This window comes from Etheostoma cragini, chromosome 14, assembly GCF_013103735.1.
Source record: "Etheostoma cragini isolate CJK2018 chromosome 14, CSU_Ecrag_1.0, whole genome shotgun sequence".
Classification (NCBI taxonomy): Eukaryota; Metazoa; Chordata; class Actinopteri; order Perciformes; family Percidae; genus Etheostoma; species Etheostoma cragini.
In genome coordinates, this window is record NC_048420.1 from 8,047,868 (window position 1) to 8,072,985 (window position 25,118).

The 25,118-nt window shown below is 41.1% G+C and overlaps 1 protein-coding gene across 2 annotated transcripts; it reads left to right on the plus strand.

Moving 5' to 3' along the window:
- The first annotated feature begins 49 nt into the window (after nucleotides 1-49).
- sema4ab (sema domain, immunoglobulin domain (Ig), transmembrane domain (TM) and short cytoplasmic domain, (semaphorin) 4Ab) lies at nucleotides 50-24,726 on the plus strand. 2 transcript variants are annotated; one of them, XM_034891698.1, is made up of 15 exons: nucleotides 50-174; nucleotides 6,454-6,711; nucleotides 7,086-7,246; nucleotides 7,582-7,641; nucleotides 8,634-8,732; nucleotides 8,925-9,018; nucleotides 10,817-10,939; nucleotides 12,196-12,323; nucleotides 13,298-13,479; nucleotides 14,281-14,425; nucleotides 15,619-15,808; nucleotides 17,320-17,435; nucleotides 18,761-18,924; nucleotides 20,831-20,925; nucleotides 22,986-24,726. In XM_034891698.1, exons 2-15 carry the CDS (start codon nucleotides 6,615-6,617, stop codon nucleotides 23,807-23,809), a joined length of 2,478 nt encoding a protein of 825 aa, XP_034747589.1. In that variant the 5' UTR covers nucleotides 50-174; nucleotides 6,454-6,614; the 3' UTR covers nucleotides 23,810-24,726. The 2 variants fall into 2 exon arrangements, with proteins under 2 accessions (XP_034747589.1, XP_034747590.1); XM_034891699.1 differs by lacking the exon at nucleotides 50-174 and adding an exon at nucleotides 2,051-2,349 and having other exon boundaries at nucleotides 6,457-6,711; nucleotides 22,986-24,725.
- The last annotated feature ends 392 nt before the right edge of the window (nucleotides 24,727-25,118 follow it).

The following is a 25,118-nucleotide window of genomic DNA, read 5'->3' on the forward strand; positions in this document are numbered from 1 at the left end:
AAACAGACATTTTGATCAACATAGGAACTTAAAAATGAAGCTTTGCATGAAGTTGCATCTGTATTCTTTTTTTTTTGTCTGAGCAGAGGACATAACCTGGCAGGACTCCAAACATCAGAAGATTCTTCAGCTAAATATCCAGACGAAAATCAACTAAAACAACAAGATACACAAGAAGGTACATTCAGATTACTCACTGAAGCCTTGCAACTACCTTTTTTCTTTTTAAAAACACTATCCTTGCTGTATGATATATGCTATATTGCACTAGTACTGTATTGCAGCTAGTTTTAGTGAGTGAAAACTTTTATCTAATGGAAATATTGTCAATGTGTTGTTCAGCTACACGTATTTTGAAATCCTGCTATATGTGGGTTTGTGTCCAATTTAGGTTACAAGGACCATTGTCAGAACAATACTGCGGGTTTATTTGTTCATCATAGAAGTTTTATTATGCATTACTGTGTATGCAATGCCCAGTCTTATGGCTGTTTGTGAAATTGTCACGTTATCTAATCTATTGATACGTGTACAGATCACATTTTTATTTTTGTGTGTTCATTACCATTTTTAAAGTGATTTATGTAAGTGCAAAGCCTATTTAGTGACCACAGAACGATTATGGTAGCGATTAGCATTGAAAAGCCGTGCAGAGAGGTTGGTTCGGGGTTGGGGGTGAGAGAGGCTAGGTATCCAATGAAGAATTTTCCAAAGGTTTATTGAAACAGCATGATGAAAATGATACAACAAAGACACTAAAACACAAAACATAATAACAACGCCAGCAGCAAACTTGAGCCGAGCTTCTCCCTGAAGGAGTCACATGAGATGAGTCCAGAATCATTCTAAGCTTCAGAATTGTATTTCCCTGCACAAGGGGGCGATTCCTTTTCACCAGGTGTATTGAAACCCATTCTCATTGGTCTGTTGCTGGCATGGTGAAAGGTTGGGCGCATCTCAGTGGCTGTCTTCATTGCCTCAGATGAGGAGGTCACACCTTCAACATGCACATTGGGAGTTCCTCCCGGACACAGATCAAAAGCTATCAAGTGAGGGTCAATTCTATTCAATCTTACAGAGATAAACATTTCTTACCTAGTCTCAACACAGCAGGGGTGGCTCCCAAAAGGCTAGAACAGCAGTTACCCTTCCTCTGGGGCATGTTAAATGCCAGATGTGATCTAATCAATTCTTTTAAAAGGTTGGGTTGGTGTGAGGCAGTCGAATGCTAATTAAGGCTAGATTTGATAAGCGGCAAGGAACATGAGCCAAAAGTAAGGGAGAGCCGGGACAATTGAAGCGCGGGACGGATGAAACATCCCAGCTTTCTCCGAGTAAAATGATGATAGACAGACTTCCTAAGGTGAAAACATAGAGCGTGTTAACTACCTTCTATCAACCAAATATCTTCCTGTTATTTCCTTTTATCACAGAGTTACAGCCAATAAAAAAAGTTTTGATGGTCGAAAGTAAACTTCATTAGCGGTTACATTTTTGGATTATCCCATGTTCCCATGTTATCCTATGGAGACTGACAGGCTGTGGGTCGTTATTTAGATGTGTAGTGGCCTAACCCATGCAAAAACCTAGTGAAACGTCATTTTCCACAATAGAAACATGCGTTAAACATACTGTTCTAGCTATAATAATCGCTGAATCATCCACAGTGCATGATATTTCAAAAAACCCTTCACGATGAAGGCAATGTTAACAGACATTCACAAAGACGCAACAATCTATCAAGGTTAACAGCTTGTGAAATTACCCTACCATTCATGATATTTAGTAAACTGTATTTGACAGATGACAGGTGCAGGTTGCTAGTGAACTAGTGTATTAGCTTCCATTGTGATAAGACCACTTTGTAAATTACATTTTATTAAAAAGTGCCAGTGTCCTGGCTCCCCTACATTGTTGTCAGAACTTTAACATTGTTTTATCTTTCTAAATCCCAAAAGCTGCCATATTTTTATTCTACTATTTATTTCTACTAAAACACTGACCTATATTACACAGAGAGGGGGCCATAACCAGATGTGCTTGGGGCCTGTGAAATATTTGACACCGACCCTGCTGTTCAGATGGCTGTGCTGTGTGTGGCTTCCCTTAGGTGGATGTTGGAGCCTGGAGCCTGCTGGCCCTTCAGATGCCAAGAGGAGGGGCTTTAAGGCTTTGTTGTTATAGTAAAGACTCAACCGCGGTCAGCGTTTTCCCCGACCCGGGTCACGTTTCTTCTTTTCAGTTTTCCCGGTGCTCAAAAACCTACGCTGAAAACTGCGGATTGTCTTATAGAGCTTCAAAGAAGTAAGCAGAGGAAACGACGCGGTGAAAGAAATCAGCTGCTGAGATGTAAGATTACAACTGTCACTTATCAACATCAGTTTGATGAGTGTTGTTTGTCTCAAAGATTTACATTAACAACGGCTCGTTTGAGTTTTACGGCGTCGCGTTGCACATAATGACCCAAGAATAGCCTACAACCACAAGGGGAAGCAATAGTAACGTTACTGAGAGCACTTTAAACACCACACCACAGCACGTCACGTGTATTTGTTTTAATAAGCTAACGTTAACGGTACTCTCACGTTAGCAGCATGATTCGTGCCTGACCGTGGAGCTTAACTTCGGGAACCATGCAGTGCACGTGTTTAGCTAGTTTACAGAGAGCTGTATCTTAGCTATGGGATATTTGTGTGCTACGCACAGAGTCTGCATAGAGTGTAACGTTAGCTAACACACAGCTTCGTAATATGTGATGACATACAGCTAAACAAAGACAACGAGGCTAAAGCTAAGATAAATAATTCAAACCTGTAGCACACACACACACACACACACACATACACACACACTTTGTTTTTGTGTTTCAAATATTCTCCTCCACCATGTTTGTCAGAGGTATGGCCAAAACAAATCTGAGTAAACCAGTGACAGAACATTAAATGGTACCTGTTACGTTAATCAGGACGTGGCTTCAGTCAGAACTAGAACAATAGGTTAGACCATGAGTGGCATGTTGCTTGTAAGCATGCACGTGTAGTTCTCGGTTGCTTATTAACTTAGCCCAAAAACTAAGGAAATTTGTGTTTGGTAGATTATTTCTCTGTGGTAACAATGCTTTTTGGCAATATATCTTATACTGTTGGAAAGCCTGCTTAGTTCCCTTTTAAAATGGTGCCACATTTGTAAGGAAAATGCATTTGTGGAATGAGCAGCAGAGCTGAGTATGACTTGTTGTTTTGGTGGACTTGATGATTTGAAGTTTGAAGAGACATTTTGGCAATTTAACAATTTACTCATTTCACAAACAGCAGCCTCAATAGCGTGTGGAAGAACCATACACAGCCACAACAGCCTGGCACCTCCTCTTCAGGCATCCCATTCATCAACCAGCATTTGTTGCAAGTCAGCCAACGTGGTTGTGTTGGTCACTCTGGCACAAACAGCACGCCCGAGCTGACATCCACTCTGACATTCTGGAGGTAGTCTCCAATAAACCCCGCCCTGTGGGGGGCGAGCGTTGTCATCGTTGAGGATAGATTCTGGTCCCAGACTGTGGAGATATCATAGACCGTTAAAGAAATGCACCAACAGATCCCGTTGCTCTGGACGGAGACGAGTGAAGAATATTAGAAGCACTTTTCCAGTGAGTGCTGAGCGTTAATGCACAGCCTCCAACTGAGCTTGCCGACGTAGATGTGACGTGAGCAACCTGTCTGAAAGTTGTAAGTCTTCTGGTAGCTGTGCCAAGAGAAATCTCAATCATTCCCTATCTTGCAGAGATGGAGAGCGTAGGAATATGTTAGGAGATAACATAAGCGCAGGCTAATTATTGCTAACTAAGAAATAATGTGAGATACAAGGTAATGGAGCCTTTTATACATTGTTGTGTTTCTTTCCGGGGCGGCTGTGGCTCAGTGGTAGAGCGGTTGCCTGCCAATCGGAAGGTTGGTGGTTCGATCCCCGCCCTGCAGTCATTGTCGAAGTGTCCTTGGGCAAGACACTGAACCCTGAGTTGCCCCCGGTGCTGCGCATCGGAGTGTGAATGTGTGTGAGTGTTTATCTGATGAGCAGGTGGCACCTTGTACGGCAGCCCCGGCCACAGTGTATGAATGTGTGTGAATGGTGAATGTTCCCTGTAGATGTAAAAGCGCTTTGAGCAGTCGTTAAGACTGGAAAAAAGCTATATAAATACAGCACATTTACATTTACATTTACTTTAGAAATGAACTTGTGTTTTAAAACGCTTCAGATACAAAGCTATTTGCTGTCAAAGTCGTGTCAAAATGAATGGCAGTCAATGAAATGCTAACGTTAAGTGAGTGCTTAGTTGCTTTAAAATGGCGCCATAGGAGCTGCGCTTCGTGGATGCCCGCTTACCCCCTTGGGAGATATGGGATGACCACTGTTTGCAGAATCAGGCACCTGATTGTCAGCTGAAAACAAGAGCCAATAGCAACAGCAAAGAAAAGCTGTTTGTCATTGACAGAGAGGATTTGGCAAATCTTTCATGGACGCAACCCACATATTCAGCTCTGCTGCTCATCCCACAAATGCATGTTCCTTACCAATGTGGCACTATTTGAAAGGGAACTAAACAGGCTTTCCAACAGTATTTAAGATTTATTGACAAAAAGCATTGTTACCACAGATAAATAATCTACCAAACATAACATTCCTTACTTTTTGTTTTAAATTCAAATTACCAGCAGAATACGATCTATGACAATAGCCAACAATTTAACATGCCAGTGAATACTGTGTATTCATAAGTGGCACATGCCAGTACATCTGCAGCTGCAGTATCGTCAATAATGTCATACCATCAATCTATTTTGAACTTTGCCTACGCTCTAACACAAATTGTGATAGTATCATGATAGTTTCTGGGCTTTTTTAAAAGTTAGGTTAGAAATGGTGCAACTTGTTGCAATAACCAACTAACTAAATAAAAATCAAACTTTGTAAGAAACAAATTAACTGACCTATTGGTCCTCACATTTCGAAAACCTTTCACAACACATCATGCTGACTCCTGATGTCTTCAGCTAACATAGCCAGTGAAATGATGGTTTGTAAGGTGAATATGTAAAAAAAAGAACATGCTCAACATTTGTTTTCTGTTTAGAGCGTAGTGTGGGAGGACATGATAGATAACGCAACTGAAAAGTTGTTACACTGAGACATGTATAGACAGTTTAATCCATTTGGGGCACCCTGGTAGCTGAAGTGGTAATGAACACACACCCTGGGACATTGTTTGTCTGTTATAGGGGGGGCAGTAGCTCTGTCAGTAGGTAGTTGGGTTGGGAACCGGAGGGTTGCTCATTCAAGTCCCCATATGGACCAAAGTATGGTGGTGGACTGTTAGCTGGAGAGGTGCCAGTTCACCTACTGGGCCCTGCCATGGTCTCTTGAGCAAGACACCAGACCCTTAACTGCTCGGGGCGCCTTTCCATGGGCAGCATCCTCACTCTGACATCTCTCCATTTAGTGCATGTATAGGTACTCAGCATGTGTGTGTAATTCAAAGATGACAAAAAAACGTTTTTTTTAATATTATTGATTTGCATGGACAGACCACACATAGACAGGAGCAATACATAAGCATTGCAATGAATTTATTAGTCAACCAGAAACATCTGGAGCAATACACAGCAGTAGGATCAGGAAAGTAACAGAATCAAGGCCTATAATATAAATAATAAATTCTGAGTTGCACTACTTCAACATGTCTACTACTAATCCTACATTTAGGAGTGGGAGAATTGAAAAAGGTTCTTGAAATACCGGTTTGCTCAGAAATCTGAGACTGGCTCACGTCATGTTTAAGTTCTTTAAGAGAGCAGCTTGAGATTTTATTTCTTTGTTGTGGATAGCACGCTATGCTCTCAAATCTTTGGCACATAAATTACATCACAAAATTGAAGCAACATAAATATATTAGATTACATATTTATTTGGGTTCTGAATAGTAACAGATGTTTCACTTTAATCACCTCTAAGCATTAAATGCAGTTGTGGTGTAAATAGTTATGATGCGTTTCACTTCTGGGATTGCTCTGTTGCCACTGGAAATCCCGCTGGATGTCACTCTTTTTGGCCGGATGTCAGTTTGGAATTTTAATCCCTGGTTGATTTCTGAGGACTGTGGTTACCTGCTCCTCAGATCTCTGCGGGGTAAATCCAGACAACCAGCTAGACCATCTGTCCAATCTGAGTTTTCTGTCCCAGGTCTTGAAAAGCGAGATTATGATGGAAAAGAACCGAATGCTGTTACAAAATGATGTAATGGAAGGTGTGTGTGTGCGTGCGTGCACATGCACAGAGAAGGGGTTCGCAATTAAATTGCAGCAAGCGCTGGCTATGTGAATTGTCCGCTTTACCGACATTGCTATGTCTCACTGTGGCTTTAACACATGCAGAGGTGTGTGTGTCTGTGTGTCTGTGTTCCAGATCCAGCGATGGTCTGCTGTAAAAATCAGAGTATCTGGCTTCATCTACGATCGCCGCCCATCCTAACAAGTCTTTGACAGTCTGGATGAACATCTGACCCGGTGCTCGCCCTCTGACCTTAAATGTAATTAGGGTCAGACGTCCTCATTCCTGCTGTAATGGACAATCCCAGCCTGCTGTCCCTCATCGTCTCCTTGCTGGGTTTTCTGAGCCCATGTCTGACGAGACTGACTCCCAGACTCTCCTTCCCAATGGGTGAGTACAGACTTTGTTTTCCTTTGCCCTGCTGGAAAAGTGAAAAGACCTTAAAGGTAGCTGTAGCTGGTCTATGCATGTATTTTACATTATACGTAATATCAGGGCTATAGACAAACCTTTTTTTTACTAGGAGCATTGAGCACTGTAGCCCTTTTTTTAGGGGCGACAGCAAAAAATGCATGGTTGCACATCTGAAATCGATCTGAGACTTTAACTGTATTACTGATAAATGCTTTGGTAATAAATACATCAACTACAATCTGCTGTATAAATTAGCAGATTGGCACCTGCATTCATCTAGATGCTTTTAGTTGCCTGCTAAAATTGAATGAAAATGCCTAATCCCAGTGCTAACTGCTGTCAATCAACAGGTAGTCCCGGGAGACATCTCACCCGCTTTAGTTGCCATGATGTTAGCAACACCACCACATTGCTGCTGAGTGAGGATGGAGACATGCTGTATGTAGGGGCCCGGGATGCTGTGTTAGCATTGGATGTTAGCCCCAAAGATGCCATCATACTCAGGAGTAAGGTGGGGGAGCGACCACTGATGAAGCCCCACCAAAATTGAAAGAGTCATCATTACTCAAGCTACTTTATTGACTATTACTTTTTCTACTTTTTGAACATATCGAACTCAAACTAGAAAATGGAAAATTATGTGAACAGTGACAGCAATTAGAATATTGTTAAAAGTGTAAGATTAGAAAGTAGTTTTGCTACCAGTTTCAGTTGATATTTAATGGGTGAAAGCAGTAAATTGTAAATTAATGAGACTGGTAAGTGGGTCTCCTGTTTCTCAGGACACAGTTTTATCCCAAAGCACAAATTGTATATGAAGTTTGAAAATGTCTTCTCTTCTTTCAGCTGGACTGGAGCCCTTCAGAGAAAGACATTGAACAATGTTCAATGAAAGGCAAGAAAATGGCAAGTAGTTACTGACGTAAATGGCTCAACTCCAAAGTGAACTGAAATTCTCCTCTTGCCTCAGAGTACCACCCAAACCAAACCAGACCAGGCAGTCCGTAACATACAGCTCCTATTTACTTTCCTTAACCCTTGTGCTGTCCTCGGGTCAAAGTGACCCGTTTCAGAGTGTTTTATAACAGAAATATGGATTTCTTTCAACCAAAATGCCCGAACATAACATGGATGATTCTTCCGGTGCAATTAATGATTACTTTCATTGAATTTTTGGGTGTTTTATGTAATCTAATAGCATTTGAATTATTTTTTTAAATGGTTTCAAAACAGTATCCTTACTAAACTTTGAGATCTACCCATCTGTGATCCACTCAACATCCTCCAATCTTAACTACAGTATAAGTCAAAATAATTCATAATTTCTGCCTTTTTAACCAAAAACGTATGTATAATTTAATGAGGTTTGTTGATCAGGAATTCGAAGAATACATTTATTATTGAACCAGCTCAGGTTTAAAAAAAAAAAAAAGCAAAAAATGTAAAAGTGAGGAATAAATCAGAAAAGTGACGAGCACAAAAATATATTCATTTTAAATTTTGACCTGGAATGACACGTTCAGTGTTAACGGGAAGACAACACAAGGGCAAATGAGCAGGAAAGACACGGGGGGGGGGGTGTATTTTAATGCCAAAGGCCAAGGGAACTTTATCAGGATGCATAGTATCCTGGAGCCATGAAACAACTGGCCTTTAATAATGAAAATCTGCCTGCCTCTATGGGAATTTAACAGAGGGTTGTGTGTACTTATGCCCCCTGTGTAAGTATTTTAAAGCAGAACATTTATTTATTTGCAATACATTATTCAGCTACAAGGAACATTGGTGTCCTTAAAATGTTGTAATTATGACATTAAGATCAATTTCCCAAAACTTCAGCAAGGGTATGTAAACTTTCTCAAGCCACAGTAACTTGATGTCCTCTGTGTTTTTTGTAGGCCGACTGTCCGAATTTCATTCGTGTTCTGCAGTTCTTAAACACCACCCACATTTATGCCTGTGGAACATTTGCCTTCAGTCCACGCTGCACCTACATTGTAAGTTTGTTTACAGTGACATGTTTGACAGCAGGATAGTGTGCCCTGTTTAAGAATTTTAACAATTTATGCAGAAAAATAGCCAGATATTCTTTAAAAGCGGTAGGTTGCAATTGATGTGAGGTCATTTGATTTCTCCGTACAACTTTATTTAGTTTGATACCAGCTGGACTTTTCCTTTTTTCTGTTCAGCACTCAGAGACGTTAACAATGAGCGTCAAGCCTGATGAAGGAAGAGGTCGCTGCCCTTATGACCCCTACCAACGCAACACTGCTATCATCGTAGGTAGGTAAAGCAATGATGCCACACCTGCTACAATGAAGTGATAGATTAGGCAAGTTGAAACCAAAAATGTGGCTAATTAGTGTATGTGGAAGGATTTACTGCTGAATCCAAATGGTGAGATGGATGGTATGTGGCAAAAACTGACATCTTCCACCCACCCACCCCCTCTGTTTGCCTCCACTGTGCTCCGACTAGCAGAAGAACAGGAATCGGTAGATTCCATGATATCCGTCATTTTAGCTTTTGTGCTGAGGACCACTCATGTCGCTCATTGGTCTTCTAACCCTTGGAAGCAAGAGTGAGGAAAACAAACGACTGTGACAGGCACACACAGGGCTCCTTTAATTTTTCATCTCATATGATCGATCCAACACATAAAAGCTGTCAAAAGTTTTTATTCATGAACAAATTTAAAATATATGTACATTATATATGTACACGCAGTTGTGACACCTCCGTTCAGGAGAAGACAACCATCACTCACAAGTATACTGTAAATAGTTACGGCGCTCCCATGATGTCACATCGGCTGCTGCAAGCAAACCGGACTTAGCCAAGCGACTGGGTTAGCCTAGCCCTGGCAACAGGAAGGCTTTTTTTCCGATGCAACTATTCTCTTAATTTTTCCGTCACAATACGACGGTTAATGGCACATAATTCTCCCTTACTGTGTCTGTGTCTGATTGCTATGTTGTTGTAGGGGTTTGTACCAAAACAGAAAATCACAGTGTTCCTCTAACATCAGAGGCCTGTTCTACGAGATCAACATCATGTCTTGGATTTTTTTCAGTTACCAGTCTACACTAACCCTATCAACCACGGTCCCGCATAAGCTGTGTCACGACGGTGGTTCACAACTGGTTCAATCAACCCAGGGTTTCCCAACCCAGCAACATGCACGTTCACATCAAAGAAGCGAGAGCTGCATATTTTGCATAAGAAGAGCAAACTATAATTAAACATAAATATGAAGAACAGACACAGTTATTAAAGGCAAACGTAGAACAGTCGCTGCTTCCTAAAACAGGAAGGAAACCTGGCAAAAAAAGCAGACGCTGTAAATACCCAATAACTACCACAAGCGCATGGATTTGGTGCAACAGCAGGGAGTCAATACTTTCTTTTAACTAGCAGAAACCTCGGACAAAACCTTGCTCTTGATTTTTTTTGCCTGTTTTTGAATACATTACCTCTAGTATTGGATGTTTCCATCAGAAAACCATTAAAGGTCCCATGATACGGTGCTTTTTGGATTCTTTTCTATAGGCTTTAGTGGTCCCCTAATAATGTATCTGAAGTCTCTTTTCCAAAATTCAGCCTTTGTGCAGAATTACAGCCACTAGAGCCAGTCCCACAATGAGCTTTCCTTGGTATGTACCATTTCTCTGTCTGTAGCTTTTAAGGAGGAAGGGGAGGGGTGTGGCCTTGACCAACTGCCACTTTGCTCATTTGAAAGCCATGATGTTTCTCTCTTTCTCATGGCCGGGCCAAATTTTCTGGGCGGGCAAAGCAGAAAAAGGGGCGGTAACATTGCCGCTTATGACCTCATAAGGGGCAAGATTTCAAATTGGCCCATCTAAGCTTTCATTTATCAAAGGTAGAGCAGCGGATCCAGGGCTCGGTTTACACCTATTGTCATTTCTAGCCACTGGGGGACCATAGGCAGGCTGGGGGAACGCATATAAATGTTGAAAAAAACTCACAAACCACGTTTGTGAGTTTAAAGGGGCATGGCTTATTGATTTTGTCCTAGTCACTGTTGCTGCAGTATTGTGCTAAGTGTTCTTCTGTTTCTCAGATGAAGAGCTTTATACCGGGACCGTCGCAGACTACAGGGGGAACCGGCCAGTCATCTCCCGGCACCTCAGTGAGGCCAAGCGTGTTGACCTGAAGTTGGATGATACATTAGGATGGCTGGAGGGTGAGTGTGTTGTCGTTCAAAATAAAACGTATGATAATCATAGCAGTTTTGAATAGGACAGGAATAATGAAGACAAATTCTTAAAAGATTTCAGTTTTTTTGTATAAAGCAAGTTGAGATGCTGTATAAATAGTGTGAAAGAATTAAAACTCTTAATTCACAGTGAAATACGCACAGCCCGTATTTAGGACGCAGTGTTTCCTTTAGGATATTTTTTATCAGTGGTGGCAGGTCAGTCCGAACAACCCCCCCTCCCTGTGGAGGGCCGACCACGGCAAAATAAACAGAGGAAACATTGGGACGAGGCGGTTGTGATATAAAAACTACACTATATAAAGGTAGAAAGTGCCGCTACAGTGCTTCTACTGCTGCAAAGACGCTGAGATGCGACAGCCCCAGAAACGCTGACCAATCCGAGCAGACTGGTCTTTTTTGTGAGGGGGGGGGGGGCTTAAAGACACAGGTACTTAAAGATAGCGTTTCAGACAGAGGATGAATACAAGTATATTCTCACAGATGGTGTGAGATTTATATTTTTTAACATTAAGGCATTGGAACATGTTCTAATAGAAACCAAATATGCAATGAACCTGAAAGGACCACAAGCCAAACCTTTAAGCATTTTTGGAGTGCACCTAGCTTTTTGTGTGAACTAAATCCTTAATATTTTCTCTAGTTGCTGAGCACAAACAATGTTGTCTAGCCTGACAGTACTCAAAAGGCACAGTTTAGCACAGTTTTCACTCCGCACTTACTTAGTTTTTGATTGGAGTTAGTTGGGAGGGATTTGAACTGCTTAACCTTAGAATAACAAGAGAATAAAACAACAACATTTTATTGTTGTGTGAGCCATGGTTAGAAAGACAAGAATTAAACTCAGTTGGTCGAATTACCACCTCCAAAAATCGGAGTTGTCTCCATGGACCCCCTGCCTTAAAATGGCATATGCATTGACCACAGTTGTTTAAGAAGTAGTATGATTTTAATGTAATTCATTTTGCTGTCCTATTTAACTGAGCTCACATATGATATTGACCCAAATGGATTACAATTCCTATTTACTGTACAGCTTTGTCCCTGACATCATTGAAGAAACATTTCACACCAACATGGGTTTTTATGCATGGGTCCAGTGGGTCAAAGGGTCCCAGAAACAAACATGTTGATAAACTGTGACATATCTATTTATTTGAATGATTCTGTTTTATTTCCACAAATGTAAATCTTCTGCATACTTTGCCATCTGTTTGCCATAGATCCAACCTTCATCAGTTCCACTTTTAGTCCCGACGATGAGAAAATCTACTTTTTCTTCAGTGAAGTTGGCAGAGAGTATGACTTCATCGACAAATGTATCGTTTCTCGTGTTGCTCAGATCTGCACGGTAAGGGCAAAACAATGGCTGTAATGCAAGAACCACTTTTCTACATTTGTTCTTATGTAGCATAGGTGTGATATTGACCAATATTTCTTTAATCTCTCACATACACTCACCTAAAGGATTATTAGGAACACCTGTTCAATTTCTTAATGCAATTATCTAATCAACCGATCACCTGGCAGTTGCTTCAATGCATTTAGGGGTGTGGTTCTGGTCAAGACCAGCTCCTGAACTCCAAACTGAATGTCAGAATGGGAAAGAAAGGTGATTTAAGCAATTTTGAGCGTGGCGTGGCATGGCTAACCCAATAGAGCCTCTTTGGGATGTGGTGGAACGGGAGCTTCGGGCCCTGGATGTGCATCCCACAAATCTCCATCAACTGCAAGATGCTATCCTATCAATATGAGCCAACATTTCTAAAGAATGCTTTCAGCACCTTGTTGAATCAATGCCACGTAGAATTAAGGCCGTTCTGAAGGCGAAAGGGGGCCAAACACAGTATTAGTATGGTAGTCCTAATAATCCTTTAGGTGAGTGTACATAGATTCTACTCTCAAAGGCATGTGTTCATTCTCATATTAACGTAGTTTCACTTTCTTTAGAATTTTGACCTGATTATTCATAGTAGTATAATAAACAAATATTTTGTATTTACATTTCCTCTTTTGACTTTTAATTATGAATAATAACATCCTGTGTATATATAGATATATATCACTTCTACTGAAGGCGCATAATGATGATGTATGAACAGAAGGAGTGATTATGGCATTCAAAGACTGATTCAGTTCACATATAGGCCCCTCTGCTTTCATTAAGCTGCTAAGGCAAGTGCATCCTCTATTACAGTTCTTTAAACCTGTTTTTACTGAATGCTAAATGCATAATCTATGAGTCTGACTTCCAAAAACCCCAAATTGTGTACAGAGTTTAGCAGTTTGTTGTGCTTGATGCCTTCTTCTCCTCTCTTGTGTCAGAGTGATGTTGGAGGTCAGCGCACCCTCCAGCGACGCTGGACCACGTTTGCCAAAGCTCAACTGTTGTGCCAGGCTGACAATGAGCTGCCCTACAATGTGATCCAAGACATCGACACCCTCCCACCAGCAGAGGGCGCTCCTGCAGACGACACAGTCTTTTATGGCATCTTCACCTCCCAGTGGTCAGTTAACTGAAGGGCCATGATCGATACAGAACCTCATCAATACCCCCTAAAGATGTGGTGGCTTGTTTTCCCTCAGCGTCAACTGTCATTTTCTGAGGGTGGAGAAGGGAGGGACGTTTTTCTGAACCAGCATATTACTTGGCATTAAGTCAGAGTCTAATTTCACCTGTGACTTGTATAAGTCAGACTCATGCTACGTGCTGTTTAAAGCAAAGTGGGTGTTTTCGCAAAACTTTAAATGCTTTTTCATCACATAAAAGATGAAGCCACACTTTCATTAACTACATTTTTTACCATACATTTTTAAACAAAAAAAATGAAGAATAAACATTTAAATCATCATAAAAAAACCTGTTAATTTGCTGTTAGTAGTAACACTGGTGACGACAGCTGATGGTTGCAGGTTGGCTTAATCAAACAACATAGCAGGTTTCCATGAGCACAACAGTAAGAAGTAGCAACTGCAAGCAACAGTTGTCTCTGTGTATGGACGTCAAACAAATGGGGATACAATCGTCAACTTGTACAGTGAAAGCTGCATGTCTCACTGCACCACTACTAACATACTTTGCATACACTCTATTGAGGACAACATACACTTTTTGGATGGCGATAACAGGCAATACAAGAGGCAATGAGGGGAATATGTAAAGCATGTAAGCTGAAGCAGGTGGTGCAGCCGCTCTGACCCTGTGCTCTCATTCTTATCTATCTACACATGGATGCTGTATTGTGTGCATCATGGGTTTTGTCTGTAGCTACCATCATAGTGTTTTGTGTTTCTTGTTCCATTACTAGGTCTGTCAACTCTGGACGGTCAGCAGTGTGTTCATTCAGCCTGACTGACATCAAATCAGTTTTCTCTGGTAACTACAAAGTCCTGAACCGGGACACATTACAGTGGAGCACACGGGTTCAAGAGAAGGTGGCAAATCCAGGAGAGGTAAATAGTCCCTTTTGGTCACAATAATATGAAAATGGAATGGCAAGTCAAACAGTAGAACTTTATTTAAAAAACATAATATATAATGAAAAGATTGTCCATGAGGCGCAAACCAAACACAATGCAAGGAATGGTAAACAGGTGACTGCTTAGTAATATAAGTATGAACTGATTAATAGTTAGGTGCAAATCCAAAACAAGAAGTATAAACATACAGAGATTTTTTTTTTTCCTAACAAAAATTGTGAGATGTCTCTTATAAATACTTTTTATGACGTTTCTGTTTCAGATAGTGTTTTAATGGCCTAACAACTGAAATTTGACTTATTTTCACACTTTTGTCTATTTCTGTGAGTAATACCACATTTATTAACTCAGTTACTTGTTATGTTATTTATAGTGTCAAATTAACTTTTTTTTAAAAGAATTTTTCAAATAGATTTAGACCACACTACAATTCACATAGACCTAAATAGCTGAGATCTGGCATGGTGACATCCCTAAATGTGAGAAGGGTGTAGAAAGACAAGCAGTCAAACCAACTGACAGGTTAGGAACAAGGGAAGACGCACTAATTTAGAAGAGAAAAATGGAAAATGACCCAAACTGTCTGTCGTAAACATCCAACTGTCTACAGATCCTCCTCCTGCTTCACCTTTAAACCGCCTGTACTTACTGTAGTTGGGTACGAGGCTTGTGCTGATTGACGATCAAATCCACTTATGTGTACATTATTGAAGATGTTAGATAATTGCTAATGTCCCTGCAGATTTTATGACAAAAGATACATTAAATGAATTGTAAAAGACTGCCAGTCAATCTGCTGTGGTAAATATTAAGAAACGTCTTTAATATGTGTTGAATTGATATTGAATAAGTGTACTTCCTTTAAATGTCTGACAGGCAGCAGCTGTCACAGCTGTTTATGAAGAGGATGACATGTGAACAACATCCACTCCCCCCCCCCCCCCCCCCCCCCCCCCCCCCCCCCCCCCCCCCCCCCCCCCCCCCCCCCCCCCCCCCCCCATTAGCTTTAGGGAGTTTATCTGAGTTGACCTGATCCAGTGATGGACAAAATCATGAAAATATGATCCCAGTTGTATTGAATTGTAATTATGTAATGAAAATGGTTTGATTTAATTGTGAAGTGTGTCCAATTTGTGTTAATGTCAAACTGCCTTTCCTTGTGGCAGTGTGGCCTGCACAACGCGTCTGACAACGCCCTGCGCTTTGTCAAAGAAAACTTCCTGGCAGACCACAGCGTGCGACCTGTAGGAAGAAGTCTGAGCATGGTGTCTGCTGATTACGACTACAGCCATCTGACTGTCCAGAGAGTAAAGGGTGCCAACAGCAAACACTACACGGTCCTGTTCCTGCTTACAGGTAGGCCATGTGGGAGGCACACAACTATGACACATTTATTGTGCAACACAGGGTTGCGCAAACAAATGCTACACAAGAGAAAAAGACACAAAAAAACAGTTGCACATTTTTTTTAAATTTACATCACGATTAATGTAAACAGCAGCAACAAAAGCACAAGTTTTTAAGCATGTGTTTAACAAGGATTAGCTCCACTGTAGAATGCTTCCTTTGGGGAGGATAACATTTTTGGAGCCCAGGTTGGTTAATTTTTTGTCACATCAGCAAATCCTCCGCTAATTTTTGTCTAAACTGGAGAATAAGCCGACTACACGTGATAAGCGATTTGCTTATGTGTGTGCTTTTGGAAGGTCAGCGGCAAGAGCACTTGAAGGCACATCCTACACCAGAGATGGCAAAAGAACTCACTTCCCGTACTTAGAAACACAGATACTTGTGTTAAAAAATACTCTGGTTTAACTTCTTTACTCAAGTAAAAGTAACAAAGTAATGCCTTGGAAATTTGATGGAAGTAGAAAAGTAAAAGTAGTAGCCTTGTGAATGGACAAATGTCACCGGAGTGCACGCTGAGAAACTTCAGTGGACGTGGAAAAAAGGCTCTTTATATGCCATTACCTTTTATTGTAAGTGGATGTCTGCCAACAGGCCTAAAACATCCCATACTTGGTTATTGTGACAGAGACTGGGACTCCAGGTTAACAAGATCTGACTGAGCAGCAAGATATTAATTCAGTTGTGATTCTGTGAGAATTCACAGATCCAGTTTCTCTTTTTTAATCTTACCCTTAGCACTTAAAATAATGTATGTGTCTGTGCTCAAATATGGCTTCTGGGGAGAAAATAACAGATTTAGTAGGAATTACTAAACTGATGTTAGTTAAAAAGTTCCCCATATTTTTAATGTTCCGCAGCACATTCGCCAGGAGTCATTCTACTAACTCAGACATCTCTCTCAGATAAGGCCGAGGATGAAATGTGGTGAGGAGCAAAAGTAAAAAGTCGCCACAAAAATAAGTAGTAAAATAAAAATATCTGAAAAATCTACTTGAGTACAGTAACAAAGTATTTGTACTTCGTTCCCTCCCATCTCTGCCCTGAACCATCAGGTCCAAAAGAACTTGCTTCCCCTCACTGAAGAAAAACCAGTAGCGTCACGTTTTTGGAATTTTAGCACCACCTTGGTACAGAAATATTGTCTCTCTTGACATCATGACTCAGAGGTGTCTTTGTCTCTTTCTGCTCTTACAATTGTCAGTCTGGTTAAATTATTACACGTGTACATGTAAATAATTTGTAAAGTGACAGTCAGCTTTGTGGGAGGAGATTACTAACTCTTCAAGGTAGTGTGTGATGTTTTATCTGATAACAAGTTGCAATCCAAACACTCTGACCCAGGTACGTAGACATGGCAGACAAAAGAAATAGACCCATAGGTGCATGGAGATGGTAATGGTACTAAGTCTGTCTGTTGGATAAAGATGAACTGTGTTTTCTAACCTACTTTGTTTCAGAGTCCGGTTACTTACACAAAGCAGTGCTGCTGCAGAGTGGGGCCCACATCATAGAGGAGATCCAGGTGTTTGAGCAGCCTCAGCCTGTCAAGAGCCTGAAGCTTTCCATACCCAAGGTACGCACTGAGAGGGACTTACTGTAGGATTTAGACTAGATCCCTTAAAGATACTACTCCAAAACTAGATATTTTGCACATTCCTATATTGATATAATGACAGGATAAAGGTGTTTTGGTGGTGTTTTTAAAATAAAAAAACTTGACATGCTAGGTGCAACGCCGATTAACGTGACTCTCTTTCACAGGCGAGTTGGTAAGGTTTAAAGTTAAGATTTAAAGTTAATGTTTAAAGTTGATGTTGGTAAGGGTTAATGGAGGGGTCCACTATCAGGAATTATTGGACGACAGCAAGGCCGGAACCATTAGCTGGTGTCCGGTAATTACCTGAAAACTGAATGCGTTAATATGAATGCAACTTTTTGTTTTTCTTTCGTTAGACAAAATGTGATAATGGAGTCATTTGCTCAACAGTAATATATAAGAATATGTACCATTTAGTTTACTTGCCCACAGTTTCCATCCTTTTAAGTTTTACGCTGCAAGCAGTAGAGCTGCTTACAACTCAAAACAACATCAGGTAGAACCAAATAGAGTTGTTTTTTGTGAAGCACGTGCTCGCAGAAACCTCCCAGACTTTGTGTGTATTAAAGTGAATGACACACATTGCAAATGGGCGGATACATTACTGCATCGGGTGGCAGTGTGAAAATATTTTTCCTAGAAATAGCAAAATAGAACATCGTACTCTGCTAAGAGTACACCTGTTTTATGTGGGTTAAATTTTAAGATAAGCTACGTGTGTGTGTGTGTGTGTGTGTGTGTGTGTTCTGTATGTGTTTGTGTGGTGGAGGGGTGTTGCTGCTATTTGGTGGTTATAGCACCTCTAATATGTATTTTCATCCTTAAAAATCTAAACCTTGTTTAAAATAATTTCCCCCCCTAAATGAAAATGTATGAAAATATACTGTACATAAACAAGATTCCAACATATTATTAGCAAAGTTAAATTGGCTGGTTCGTAAAAAAGCAACAACCTCAAAAACATGGATGATATGCTTACTGGCCTATAGGTAAGGTAGCCAGTACAGTTGAGCCAATCAATTAGAAATATGCCTTCCACATGTATTTTTGACATTGAAACGTGATGATATGACTGTAAACAGTAGCTTAGTATTGAAGGGCACTATAAATGCTATGTGTAAAGGCTTTAGACCACCCTACGTGGTATTGTAGGGCCGCTTTATTATGCCACTTAATTTGAGACTTTATGTAGTTGTATGTGTATGTTGGCCTTTTTTTCAGGTCAGTGGCCCTTGGCCAAAAACAACAACATTGTAGACCCCTGGTTCAAACAGTTTGGATGTCATTCTGTCCCACTACAGGGTATGATATATGTTGGCACATCAGAGGGTGTGGTGAGGGTTCCAACTGCCAACTGCTCTTACTACTGGACCTGTCCTCAGTGTGTTCTGGCCCGAGACCCGTTCTGTGGTTGGGATTCTGCCAGCAAGGCCTGTGTAGAGGCCTCCAACACACAGACTAGACTGTGAGTACCACACAATTTTGCCATACAACTGTATATTCATATTATGGATGGTTAGGAGGATGTATGCTACTTCTGTTAAAATAAAGAACATATTTCAGCTTCAAAATAAATTGCATTAAATGTTCATACTAGCAAAACAACATCCCACAACAAGTATTGGATACTCTGCTGATTTTGCAGGTTGTCCTACTTACAAAGCATGTTGAGGTCTGTAATTATAAAATAGTTATACTTCAACTGTGAGAGACGGAATCTAAAATAAAAATCCAGAAAATCACATTGTGTGATTTTTTTAAATAATTAATTTGCATTTTATTGCATGACATAAGTATTTGAAACATCAGAAAAGCAGAACTTAATATTTGGTATAGAAACCTTTGTTTGCCGTTACAGAGATCATTTGTTTCCTGTAGTTCTTGACCAGGTTTGCACACACTGCAGCAGGGATTTTGACCCACACCTCCACACAGACCTTCTCCAGATTCTTCAGGTTGCAGGGCTGTTGCTCGGCAATACAGACTTTCAGCTTGCTCCAAAGATTTTCTATTGGATTCAGGTCTGAAGTTGCCCTGGCTGTGTGTTTCGGGTCGTCGTCATGCTGGAAGACCCGGCCATGGCCCATCTTCAATGCGCTCACTGAGGGAAGGAGGTTGTTGGCCAAGGTCTCGCGATACTTGGCTCCATCCGTCTTTCCCTCAATACGGTGCAGTCGCCCTGTCCCCTTTGCAGAAAAGCATCCCCAAAGAAGGATATTACCACCTCCATGCTTCACAGTAGGGATGGTGTTCTTGGGGTTGTACTCATCCTTCTTCTTTCTCCAAACACGGCGAGTGGAGTTCAGACCAAAAAGCTCTATTTCTGTCTCATCAGACCACATGACCTTCTCCCATTCCCATTCTGGATCATCCAGATGGTCCCTGGCAAACTTTAGACGGGCCTGGACATGCGCTGGCTTGAGTAGGGGGACCTTGTGTGTGCTGCAGGATTTTAATCCATGACAGTGTAGTGTGTTACTAATGGATTTTTTTGAGACTGTGGCCCCAGCTCTCTTCGAGTCATTGACCAGGTCCTGCTGTCTAGTTCTAGGCTGATCCCTCACCTTCCTCATGATCATTGATTCCCCACGATGTGAGATCTTGCTTGGAGCCCCAGACCGAGGGAGATTGACCGTCATCTTCAACTTCTTCCGTTTTCTAATAATTGCGCCAACAGTTATTGTCTTCTCACCAAGCTGCTTGCCTATCGTCCTGTAGCCCATCCCAGCCTTAAGCAGGTCTACAATTGTATCCCTGATGTCCTTCCACAGCTCTCTGTTCTTGTCCATTGTTGAGAGGTTTGAGTCTGTTTGATTGAGTGTGTGGACAGGTGTCTTTTATACAGGTAACACGTTCAAACAGGTGCAGTTAGTACAGGTAATGGGGAAAACAGGAGGGCTTCTTAAAGAAGAACTAACAGGTCTGTGAGAGCCGGAATTCTTACTGGTTGGTAGGTGATCAAATACTTCAAATGCATTTAGTTACTTCCTCCAAAAAAGTAACTAAATGAATTACTCAGTTACAAATGATAAAAGTAAAATGCTAATTAATTATTTAAAAATCGTACAATGTGATTTTCTTGGATTTTTGTTTTAGATTCTGCCTCACACAGTTGAAGTGTACCTATGATAAAAATTACGTACCTCTACATGCTTTGTAAGTAGGAAAACCTGCAAAATCAGCAGCGTATCAAATACTTGTTCTCCCCACTGTAAATGCTGCTGGATGTTTTGATAAAAATCTAAGTTCTCATTTCAGATGACACACACACAATACCAATACATTATAAAAAAGTGGAGGTGGCTGCTGAAGGCCATTTAAAATGCCAGTTGTACCAGCCTTCTTTGTTGACTGTAGTTTTCCCTCCTCAGAGGCCAGGACATAGACAAAGGGAACGCGGAAGAGGCATGCAACATTGTTTCATTTACACATAGAACCAGATTCGGTCCAAACCAAGTGCCTGCAGGTAAGTGTCACTTACTTCAGTTGCTTTGCCTTGGGGAAGCTGGTTAATAGGGGTGATCCGAGTATCCGGCTGAAACGAGTATCCGGTACGGATAAAGCACTTTTGCCGAGTACAAGTGTTTTACGAGTATTATGAGTCAATATCCGTGCTCGGATTGAATACAACTCCTCAACTGGCAGCGCAACATTCTGTGATAATCACAACGCGCCCCCCCCCCCCGCCTACAAACACGCTTGGATCAATCTCACACACACACACACATGGAGAAATGCTCTCGCTCTCTCTATCTCTCTCTATCTCTCTCTCTCGCTCTCGCTCCCAATCCCGCTCCGTCAGGCAGTCAATCGGGTCTGCGGATCTGTTCCGTTAACGTTTAGGGTTTCTTCAGCTTCAGGTTTGTTTTTAACTTCGGTTTATAGTAGAGTAACCAGTAGATTTCTGGTGAACGTGGCTTTAAGACATGCTGCTCGGTTTAAATGCAACTCCCGTTGCGTCTCTGCCATCGGAGATTTTTTTTTTTTACTGTCAGCTGCCCTCCGCCCCCTCTCTCTCTGTGTCTCTCTCTTACTCACACACACACACACACACACACACACACACACACTCATATACCTGGTGTGGAAATAAAAATAAATAAAAAAGAACCCCCCAAAAAAAATCACACTGATAATAAAAATAAAAAGTTTAAAAAAGAAAGTTATATTGAGTATGAAAACTCTTGTTCATTACATTTTACTTCATAATTGCAACTGCATGTGTTGTATTCATTGTTGCAAAACGTTCTGTATATAGTTTGTTTGTTACCATGACAACACCATTGATCTGAAGCTTGATGCTGTCATGTAAATAGTTTTCAAATCAGCAATAAATATAACAATTTCTGATCAACTCATACCAATTGCATGCTTAAATAACCCTCACAGGTTAAAGCCCCGCACATTTCAAGAGAGCCCGACCCACTTCCGGTTTAAATCTGACCACTTCCGGTTTAGGCCCCGCCCAGTCCGAGTACGGATCCGGATACAGATAATTCATGTGGTAAACAGATACAGATAATGCTGTACTCGCTCATCCCTACTGGTTACATACTCCATAGAAGACAGGGCTCGACATTAACCTTTTGAGGCACTTGGCCTTTGGGCAAGTACATTTACGTTTCCAGGTAAAGATTTATCATTTTATAATTATTTATTATTTTGTGCTTTGCTAATGGAGAACTCAAACAAACCGAGCAAAGCATAAAACACGATCAACATGAACAAAATTCATTTGAAACAGTCAAAACAAACGTCCCAAGAATAGATTTCCCTTCAACAAGAAAAAGGATCTCCAGACTCCATAATAAAAAGTAATACATTGCACGCCAGTGTGCCGGCGAAACGAAATCGGCTTACTCAGCTTTGTTACATAATTTTCTACCCGGCAGAGGCTGATTTACCAAGGGATCCTTTAAAAGGTGTAGCTGCTATATCGCTGAAAACGCTGCTGATGCTTGCTTGGTACACAGCTACAGTGTTGGGCAAGTTATTTCCAAAATGAAATACATTATAGACTGTGATTTGAGAGTAATTAGTTATATTACCATGGTAAAAACCCAGTGTAAAGCACAGTGAGACAAAAGTTGTTTGTTTTTTTAAACGGTGCGGAGACCGGTGATGTCTGCTCCACTGCCATTACCAACCAATCACAAAATGTCTCCTCCGCCCCAGCTGTTAGCGACCCAGGTCTTGCGCCATTCACTTTGAAATCTACCAGTCTACCCTGATAAAAACCACCTGGTGAACTGGGTCGAGGAGACAAGTAGTTCGAGGAGAATGTGGAGAATGTAACAAATGCTAGTGAACATAACGACATTGCTGGCAGCCTTTTGTTTTCATTAGGACATTTGGACATGTAGATGTAACATGCACATTATCCTTAATGTCAGCAGATTCTTTGGCAACTTTAGGTTGCTGTTGGCAGTATTTTCATAATTGATGATGCTGAGTAGAGGGGTTATGAAGGAAATCTGTGTATTGTTTTTTTGTGAGTAATCTGTATATCAGCCTTATGTCCTGCAGGTGAGTTGGTGACAGTGTCTCTAAATGAAGTGGTGTGGCTGCAGTGTCCCGCAGCGTCACAGCTCTCAAAGCAGCTGTGGGAGCGTCCCAACAGCCGGCTGTCCTCAGACCTGTACCTGCACCTAGAGGATGGGAGTCTGAGCTTTGTGGCCACCCCCACCACACTGGGCCATTACCTCTGCCTGTCCACTGAGAACGGCTACCAACAGACTATGGCCATCTATTATGTCAAACAGAAGAGCATCCTCATGACTCAAACTCCAACCAGCTTCACCTGGCCTCAGACACACCCCATACCCACCACAAAGGCTGTGGCCAGGCCGGGGCCTGGACTGCATGCCTCTTTGGGGAATTGGCCTAAAAGACCAGACACAAGACAACAAGAGACTGGGCCAACACAGTCCAGCAAGGACACTCAGGTCACCACCAGACAGTGGGGCAGAAATGGGACTTTTCGGACAGAGGAATCTAGGCAGAAAGAGGCAGAGTTTCGGGATGGGGAGCTCCTGCTGTTGGCCCGAGGCCCCTGCTACCTAAAGGAGCTTGTGGTTGTGTCGGTTCTGCTAGCTCTCTGCCTCGGTCTGCTAATCACAATGCTTCTGTATGTCATCAGACAACGCTGCCGCAGCCGAACGGCCCCGCAGGCAGGAACTCCAACCAGACACTCTGACAGAAGGTCTCCTGTGGAGCAGGAGGCCCTCAGGGGGAACCAGTTTCAGAGCAAACGCAACGGACAAGCCCTGCACAGCGGACAGGGCACTAGGTTCGTTTGTAATGGGGCCTTTACAGGTTCTAATGGCCATTTGCCCAACACCCCTATCTGAACAGTCTGTTGCATATGACATTAGAGGTGAGAGGAGGCCATCCCAGCTGCCAGATTCACCATGGTGACTGTCAGTCCAGGGCATGGTTCTGTTTGCACAGTCAGTGACACGGTACACTGAGGACTCTGTTCCTGATCGGTAAGATTTGGATCTAATAGGGTGGTACTTAATGGAGACACGTGACTGTTAAGATGGGACTTTATTGTTGTTGCCGGACACTGTAACACATTGACTGTTGTTTTGAATTTGGTAACACTTTATAATAACCATCATTAATAAATGGTAAATTGATAGTTAATTAATCTTTAGTTAACTGTCATTTAACTGGTAGCAAACTGTCATTTTACTGTTAACTAGAGCGGCTCGATTATGGGAAAAAATAATAATCACAATTCTTTTGGTCAATATTGAAAACACAATTACTCATTAACCTTTGGATATAATGGATAGTGTCCAGGGTATAACTTTTAGTGTCCTTTATCTCACTGAAAGAGTCTTTGGATCAGAATAAAATCAGTTTTACTACTGTGAGTCAGTTCAGCTTTTACACATAACTTTCCACAGCTAATGAACATTTCCAGATATATAACATATTGTTGCATCACGCGTCAGAAGGACCGCAGGGTTCACTTTTCCCAGACAACGGAGTAGGTTTTGCCTTTTTTGCTCACCAAACGCTGCTGTGGCTGCGCTCCTTCAGCCATCCTTACTCACACTGAGTTTTTACATTCCAGCAAATGATAATCGACCAAAAATAATCCTTTTTTTCTCTAATATACTATTTTGGTGATTGTTGGGAGCCAAAATTGATATTCAATTTATTGCACAACCCTACTGTTAACAAGCAATTAAATTGTAATTAAATAATATTAGTAGTGCTGTAAATTTGTTACACACATTATATCCCTCATGTACTATATTAGGTATTGGCTAATTATTAAAAAATAAATTTGTAAGCTTTTAAGATACCATTTTTAAAACCTCTATAAACATTACATTGATAGATGGACCAGATATTCCAAACGCTTTGTTTAGGTTTACCAGTTAGTCTGTAAACCGTCTACATCAGTGTCTGGAATATAAAGTTTCAACAAATGACTATAATACCTTGTTAAATAGTTAATAAATACCTTGTAAACCATCTTTAAAAATTATCTGGATGCTATTGTAAAGTTGCGATATTTTTCATAGTTATTGGTTAGTAAGTGCTTGGTAAAGCAATGATACATTTTTTGCCATTCCTTAAATTATATCAAAACAATTATTTATTTATATATATATATATATATATATATACACATATATATAT

Excerpts from the sequence above, each read along its gene's own strand:
- sema4ab (XM_034891698.1), top strand. The coding sequence starts at position 6,615 with ATGGACAATCCCAGCCTGCTGTCCCTCATCGTCTCCTTGCTGGGTTTT. Across the intron at positions 7,247-7,581 it reads CCATCATACTCAGGAGTAAG|CTGGACTGGAGCCCTTCAGA; the intron begins GTGGGGGAGCGA and ends CTCTTCTTTCAG. Across the intron at positions 14,426-15,618 it reads AGGTGGCAAATCCAGGAGAG|TGTGGCCTGCACAACGCGTC; the intron begins GTAAATAGTCCC and ends TCCTTGTGGCAG.